General features: G+C 38.5%; 1 protein-coding gene across 1 annotated transcript; it reads left to right on the plus strand.

Moving 5' to 3' along the window:
• Positions 1-803: 803 nt before the first annotated feature.
• LOC107493195 (protein FAR1-RELATED SEQUENCE 5-like) lies at positions 804-1,788 on the plus strand. The gene is made up of 4 exons (XM_016114286.1): positions 804-905; positions 993-1,183; positions 1,273-1,537; positions 1,606-1,788. Exons 1-4 carry the CDS (start codon positions 804-806, stop codon positions 1,786-1,788), a joined length of 741 nt encoding a protein of 246 aa, XP_015969772.1.
• The last annotated feature ends 6,634 nt before the right edge of the window (positions 1,789-8,422 follow it).

Consider the following 8,422-nt stretch of genomic DNA (forward strand, 5'->3'; position numbering starts at 1 on the left):
ATTTTTTAAGTTTCATATTAAATTAACCCAATTAAGAGGCAGCTTGTGGAAATTGCTTAGGGTAGTTACAACCAATATAGTGGCTTTAAAATGTTTTTGTTAGTTATTAATCATGAGGCAGAGTTTTTCGGTTATTACCTGGACCAGAACATGGTTGTTTTCCAAAGTAGTTATTTAGTTTTGACTTAAATTCTTCTGGTTGTATTTAAGTGTATTTATTTGATTCCATGTGTTTTGTTTGATATTGTTTGTGTTGTTGGTTTAGGCATTTGTTGTTAGATGTTAACTTTGTCTACTCCTTTGTGATTTTCTTCCCGAAAACTTTTGTAAGTGTGTTATCAACTGAGGTGCCATCATAAAATCAGAAATTGGTGATAATGTTCTCGTTGTTGGCATAGAATTTGATTTTCTAGATGTAGTAATCAAATTTTACAACACCTACGCGAGAAGAGTTGGCTTTGACTGGAGGAATAGGAGTTCGAAAAAGAATGCTGATAGGGTTATATACTATGTTATGCTTGTCTGTAACCGGAAGGGCAAAGCCGAATCAAAGGTTGATGAAACGAGGAAGACCTATCTAAAAGGACCTATAGGGTGCAAAGCCAAGATCATTGCCTCTTTTGATGTAGGCGGTAGTTGGATTGTTAGTGTAGATGAACTCGAACACTGTCACGATCTAAACTGCACTAATTTGAGGTTATTGAGGAGAAATAAGGTTATTTCTATGTAGGCTAAAAGGACTTGCCAAATTGATTCTCAAGGCAGAATTCGAGTATGTAAAATATTTCAGAAACTGCTTAATCATGCCGGCGGACCTGATAGCCTTAGTTTTTAGAAAAAAGGATGTGAGAAATTTCATTGATTTGGATAGGAGATCAATTGCGAAAGGAGGCGATGGTAAAGAGGTAATGGACTAGTTCATACTGATGAAGAAGCGAGGCAATCATTTTTACTATGATGTTGATTACGATGAAGAATGTCGAATTATTCAGATATTTTTTTCTAATCCTCGGAGCATTGCCTTGTACGAGTACTTTCGGGATGTTGTCAACTTTGATACGACATACCTAACAAATAAGAACGACATGCCGTTTGTTGCCTTTGTCGGAGTTAACCATTACGGACAATCTGTACTTCTTGAATGTGGGTTACTCAACTCCAAAGAAAAGGCTTCATTTGTGTGGTTATTTAATTTCTGGGTGAATTGTATGTCCGGATAGCCTCCAGCAGTTATTGTTATTGACTATGTCCCTCTATGAGAGTTGTTATTAGGAAGGCCCTGCAACATACTAGGCATAAGTTATTATTGTGGCACATAATGAAGAAGCTTCATGAGAATTTGAAAGGATATGGTTGCTACGAAGAAATTCAGGTTACAATGAGTGAAGTCGTCTACCAAAGTTTGACTATAGAGGAGTTTGAAGACAATTGGACTGGTTTTGTGAATGCCTATTGTCTCGAGGATAATGAGTGGTTGCAAGGGATGCGGAATGATCGCAGATGCTGGATTCCAGTGTATCTGAAGGGTGACTTTCGGGTTGGAATATCTTCCACTCAGAAAAGCGAGAGAGTCCATTTTTTGTTCGACAAGTATCTGAACTGCAGACAACCTTAGCTGAATTTGTAACCCCGTACAACAATGCTCTAATGTCTAGGGTGAAAAAGGAGGCTGCCAAGGATTTTGACTCTCTAAACAAGATTTTGCCATGTTGCTCCAACAACGAGATTGAAGGTGCAACGTGGATTTCAAGAGAAGATGAATTGCATTGTGTCGTTGATCCGGGATGAAGACAATAACCAAGCCTATGAGGTGGTCCATAATGTGAAGATTGTAGGTCGACGACGAGAAGTGAGGCACTGATAAACTGCTATTTTACGGTTTATCTTGTGCTTGTTTCAGTAGATTTTATCCATTATTCTCATACTTATTCATGTAAATTGTATGTTTTACATTTTCCTTCCTGATTTTGTGTTATGATTGAAAACATGCTTTTCTGGCCTTAAATTTGCTAATTTTAATCCTCTTTTATTACCATTCGATGCCGTGATATATTTGCTGAGTGTTTTCAGGGTTTATAGGGTAGGAATGACTTAGAGGATAGAAAGGAAGCATGCAAAAGTGGAAGGAACACAAGAAAATGAGGAATTCAGAAGCTAGCAGTGACGCGTACGCGTAAGCAACGCGTATGCGTGACTGGCACGTTAGACAAGCAATGCGTACGCGTGATCAAGATTTCGTCAAGCGGCGCGTACGCCTAGGCGACACGTACGCGTGACGAGCGTCACGTGCTGTAATTTACCGAAAACGCTAGGGGCGATTTCTGGGCTCCTTTTTGACCCAGTTTCAGGCCCAAAAATCCAAATTAGAGGCTGTAGAGTGGAGCATATTAGGGAATCAATTCATTCACACTTCATTCACAATTAGTTAGGTTTTAGATGTAGTTTTCTAGAGAGAAATGCTCTCTCCTCTCTCTAGGTTTAGGACTTTTAGGTTTATTTCTCCTCTAATTCAGAGTTACATGTTGCTTTAATTTAGTTTCTCCTCTACATTCTATTATTCTAGTACTTTAATTATCTATTCCCCTTTGTGATTTCCTTATTTTGCTAATTTGGTTTATGAACTCTTGTGTTACTCTCAATTTCCCTTTTAATGCAACTTCATGTTTCATGTTTATGGCTTCTCTATCTAATTGTTGGTTGTTGATTTCTTCTTGCAATTGTTAGGCTTAGATTTTGCTATGTCTTGTTGGTTTTCTATATTTTTATGTTATGCCTTCCAAGTGTTTGATAAAATGCTTGGTAGGATTTTAAATTAGATTTTCGGTATTCTTAACTTGGATTGATCAATTATAGACTCTTGAATTATCAAAAGTCGTTTGTTAATTGGTGATTGAGCATTGCTAGTTGGCTTGAACTTCACTAACTCTAGTCTTTGACTAGGATTTGTGAATTCAAGTTGAATTACTCACTTGACTTACCTTCAATTGTTAGAGGTTGACTAAGTGAGAGCAATTTACAATTACCATCACAATTGGCAATGATAATTAGGATAGGACTTTTAATTATCAATCCTTGCTAAGAGCTTTCTTAGTTTAGTTTATTTTCTTGCCATTTTACATTCTCATTTCTTATTACAAAAACCCCAAAAATATACTTTTCCATAACCAATTATAAGTACACTTCCCTGCAATTCCTTGAGAGACGACCTGAGGTTTAAATACTTCGGTTGATTTTTATTGGGTTTGCTTAAGTGACAAACAAATTAAATTTGATTGAGGTTTAATCGTCGGTTTAGATCTATACTTACAACACAATTAATTTTGTGAAATTCTTTACCGACATTTTATCCTCCATCAATTTTTGGCTCCATTGCCGGTGATCTGTAAATGTGTGCCTTATTATTGGTTATTGTGTATATTGCTTTTTGTGTGTTTGTTAGTTTTTGTTAGTTTTAGGATTTAGTTGCTTCTTTTTATTGGTTTTTGTTTTCTTTTTCTACTATGAATTCTCACCCCTTTGACTACAAGTATGGTTACAATTATGTTGTAAGAAGTAGAGATTACAATGAAGGCTTGCATCAAGGATGGGACAATCAAAGATGGGAGAAGCCACGAGGATTTGATCAACCCTCTTGGCAACAACCCCCTCCAATGTACTATGAGCAACACGAGTTCCATGATGCATCCCAAGGCAATGGTTATGGTGGACCTCTTCATGACAATCAACACCCACCACAATATACCTATGAACCTCCTCCTCAATATAGCCCACAACCATACTCATAATCCCCATTTTACCAAACACTTTCGTATAACCCCAATCCATATCCACCATGCCAACCACCTTATGAGCCATACGACCCATGCTTAGAACCACCCCCATTCCAACACAATTACTCCCAAGAACCACCACCTCAATATACACCATCCCCATATCCTTATCAAGATGAAGCATCTTCCTATCATGAACCCTTCCTTCCAAGCAATGAACCCTCATATCCACTCCAATCTCCAATGAATGAAACCCTTGGTGTTCTTCTTCAAGGACAAGAACAGATGAAAAAGGAGGTACTAGAATTCACAGCTTCCTTGGCTGAGGTAGTAAATCGATTAGCCTCTCAATGTTTGAATACTCAAGATACACCCATGGCCACTTGTAGAGAATCAAGTGAGGAGCGTAGCATGAAGGAGGGATTGGAAACTCCGATGGAAAATGAGGAATGTGATTTTGTACTCGAACAATTGGACGAAGCCGTAATTATCGAAGAAGAATTGGTTGAAGACTTAGGAGATGTTGAGAGTCCATGGTAACCTCAAGTCATAGAGCCCCTTGTGTGAATTTGATATTGAGGAGGGTGTACAACCTCCAAAGCATATCATGGTTGAAGACTTTGAGGAGATCGATCAAGAGATGAATTCAATAATCGACGAATTTCTTACTATAATTGAACCATTCCCCATTGGACTTGAAGAAGAGGTTAACGAAGAAGGTGCACAAACTCCAAGGCATATTCCCTATGAAGAATTGGACGGAATAGATCAAGAAGCAAGTTCCCTTGGTGATGATGATCATGAATCAAGCCAACTTTCTCCCGATGAAATTGAAAGTAAAGTTGAGGTAGACTTCTCTCAACCTTATATTTATAATTTGAGCGACGGAGAAGAGTTGGATGAATTCGGTGAGGAAGAGATTAAAGGTGAAGAATCTTCTCAAAAGGTGGAGGTCCTTCAAAAAGGTTGGACGGGAGTTGAATATACTTTATCAAGATCGTTGGAGACTTCTCTACCTAAGTTGCCATCTACTCCTTCATTTGAGTGGGTAAAACCTATTTCTATTAGCTTTATTGTCCCACTTAAGTATGGTATGCTTGAAACGGATGGCCAACTTAGGAGGCTTTGTGGAATGAAGCATAAAAGAAGGATATTTAGTGGTTGGAGTTGCAAATTAAGGCTCATCAAGGTTGATATTTCAAGAGCTAGATGTAAGGGTTGGATTAGTGATCACTTGGTTAGATCTACGAGAAGAGTTTGGTACGTCGTTGAGAATTCAGATTGCATGCCATCCGGTAGACACAATGATGATCCGCTTCAAGACGGGTGTAGAAACAAGATTTGGGATCCGGAAATACCAAAGGATCAACTTTGGGAGATCAAAACTTGTGGAGAACTTCATCAAGGCTTGGGGAATTCATTTGGGAATGCTGGATCTTATTGAAAGTCCAAGCATTGGTGGAAGTTTCAAGATGAGTTCAAGCACAAGCCACCATGACAAGGAGCTCACAAAATGTCCAACTTAAGGACTTTAACTAAAAGTGCTAGGTGGGAGACACCCCACCATGGTATATTTTTCCTATTTTCTCTTTTGTTTATATTAGTAATAAGTGGAGGGGTGCCTAACGCACAAGCCACTCCATGCGTACGCATGACCTACGCGTACGCGTCGCCTGCATTTTTTTAACATCCACGCGTAAGCGTCGATGACGGGTACGCGTGGTATGAAAAACGGCATTTTTGGTGAATTGAACAAAGAGTTGGGCTGCCACTGTGCTGGAATCACGTGTTTTAGCACGCGACTACGTGTGACCGACACTCACACGTCAGTGTTCATTTTTGGCCATCCATGCGTATGCGTGGACGACGCTTACGCGTTGCATGGCTGTTTCTGTTTTCACGTGTACGCGTGACCTGCGCGCGTGCATCGTGTCCTGTTTCTCATTTCTTTCTTCTTTCTTCTCTCCTATCTCCTTCTTTCTTCCTCCCTTCTTACTTTCTTCTCCTCTCTTCTCATCCTTATTCTCTTTCTTTTTCTTTTGTTTATTACATTTGCATACTCGCATTCATGGTACTTTAACTTTGTTGTTTCTTCTCTTTTTCTCTTCTATATTTCTTGTTTTCACATTAGTGTTAAATTTTCTTACTCATCTGCTACATATTTCCTGCATTGTAATGGGTGCTTCTTAACTTATTTGCTATTTAGTTGACATGCCCTTTGCTTCTATATTATTTTCTCACTTACATGTTGTAGCTACCATGTAGTTGAGAACCTCATCATTATTTGGCATGAGCCCACCCATATTATATTAATTTGCATATTTTTGCTTGTGGGTTATTATTTTTCCTTTTTCTCTTCTTTCAAGATGGCCACCGAGGAGAGAAAAGGAAAAGCTTTCGAATAGGGCGACAAACAAGTTCTTCTGCACAATATTTTGAAGAAACTTCATCAGTTGAAGCAACTCGTCCACTTGTACATCTTTGCATGCACCGAGGACGATGCAACCTTTAAGTGTAGGGAGGTTGATACCGATCTCTGTGAGTTAGTTACTTTCTTTTCAACACCAATGTTTAGTTTTCTTTGTTATTAAGTTATTGCATTGCATAATAAATCGCATGTGTAGTTAGTTGCTTGCATGTAGGTACTACTTGGTTGAAGTAATACTTTCTTTCTCAAGACACTATTTTAGAGCATTTCACTAGTTTGAATCAAAATTTTTGTTAATCTTATTTGAAGATATTTAATTTGAAACATGGTTTTAGAGCTCAAACACACAAAACCAGTGAGATTTTGAGCCTATTTGATTGGTTGTATCTTATCAACCAATATTTTATTCTTGGTGCGTGTTGTTCTCTCTAAAATTGTGATCTTTGTCTTGCTTAATTCTATATTTCCATTGTTTGATGTATGCATGCACTTATGTAATTGAGGCCTTGTTTCACTAAACTTACATACCCATATGGCCTTAACCCTTCATTATCCCTTGTAAACCAATTTTGAGCCTATTTTACATAGATAATGGAAAAGATAAGAAAAGAAAAGAAAAAGAAAAGAAAAAGAAAACATAGATAATGAAAAAGAAAAGAAAGAGAAAAAGGAAGAAGAAAACATAAATAAACAGAAAAAGAATAATGGAAAAGCAAAGAACCTTGATAATGGATGTGAAAAATAAGGGAGGAGAGAGTGAAAAGTGAGAAAGAATAAAGAAGGAAGAAGGGAGAAGAAAGAAATAAGAAGGGATAAGAGAAATTAGGATAGGGGAAGAAAAAGATAAGATATCTGGCACTGATCTGGATAAGCTGTACATCGCAGGTGATGCAGACACATGGGGCATGCGGTCACGTGGCTTGTGATTAATTTTAGGTGACGCGAACGCGTGGATCACTGATGAGCGGATAATTTATACACTTTTTGGCATTATTTTTATAGAGTTTTCAGTATGATTTAGTTAGTTTTTAGTATATTTTTATTAGTTTCTAAGCAAAATTCACAAATCTGGACTTTACTATGAGTTTGTGTGTTTTTCTGTGATTTCAGGTATTTTCTGGCTGAAATTGAGGGACCTGAGCACAAACTGATTCAGAGGCTGACAAAGGACTGCAGATGCTGTTGGATTCTGACCTCTCTGCACTCGAAATGGATTTTCTGGAGCTACAGAACTCCAAATGGCACGCTCTCAATTGTGTTAGAAATTAGACATCTAGGGATTTCCAGAAATATATAATAGTCTATACTTTGCACGAGTTTTGAAGATGTAAAATGGCGTCAAAACGCCAGCTCTCTGCCCTTTTCTGGCGTCAAAACGCTAGAACTGGCATAAAAGTTGGAGTTAAACGCCCAAACTGGCACCAAAGCTGGTGTTTAACTCCAAGAGAAGTCTCTACACATGTAAAGCTCAATGCTCAGCCCAAGCACACACCAAGTGGGCCCGGAATTGGATTTCTGCATCATTTACCTATTTCTGTGAATCCTAGTAGCTAGTTTCATTATAAATAGGACCTTTTACTATTGTATTATAACCTTGGAATCTTCGGATCATAGAGACATTGGGGGCTGGCCTCATGGTCATGCCTAGACCTTGTTCTTATGTATTTTCAACGGTGGAGTTTCTACACACCATAGATTAAGGGTGTGGAGGTCTGTTGTTCCTCGAGTATTAATGCAATTACTACTATGTTCTATTCAATTCATGTTTATTCTTGTTCTAAGATGTTCACTCGCACTTCAACCTGATGAATGTGATGATCCGCGACACTCATCATCATTCTCACCTATAAATGCGTGGCTGACAACCACTTCCGTTCTACTTAAGATTGAGCGTGTATCTCTTAGCCTCCATTCCAAAAGATCGGAGTCTTCGTGGTATAAGCTAGAATTATTGGCGGCCATTCCTGAGATCCGGAAAGTATAAACCTTGTCTGTGGTATTTCGAGTAGGATCTGGGAAGGGATGACTGTGACGAGCTTCAAACTCGTGAGTGTTGGGCGTAGTGATAGACGCAAAAGGATCACTGGATTCTATTCCAACATGATCGAGAACCGACAGATGATTAGCCGTGTGGTGATAGCACACATGGACTATTTTCACTGAGAGGACAGGAAGTAGCCATCGACAACGGTGATGCCTAACATACAGCTTGCCATGGAAAGGA

The sequence above is a fragment of the Arachis duranensis genome, chromosome 1 (assembly GCF_000817695.3).
Source record: "Arachis duranensis cultivar V14167 chromosome 1, aradu.V14167.gnm2.J7QH, whole genome shotgun sequence".
NCBI lineage: Eukaryota > Viridiplantae > Streptophyta > Magnoliopsida > Fabales > Fabaceae > Arachis > Arachis duranensis.

Bases quoted from the DNA above. Each gene is read 5' to 3' on its own strand.
- LOC107493195 (XM_016114286.1), top strand. From the start codon at position 804: ATGCCGGCGGACCTGATAGCCTTAGTTTTTAGAAAAAAGGATGTGAGA. The intron at 1,184-1,272 runs GTTATTTAATTT...AGTTGTTATTAG, and splicing joins GAAAAGGCTTCATTTGTGTG to GAAGGCCCTGCAACATACTA. The intron at 1,538-1,605 runs GTTGGAATATCT...TCTGAACTGCAG, and splicing joins ATCTGAAGGGTGACTTTCGG to ACAACCTTAGCTGAATTTGT.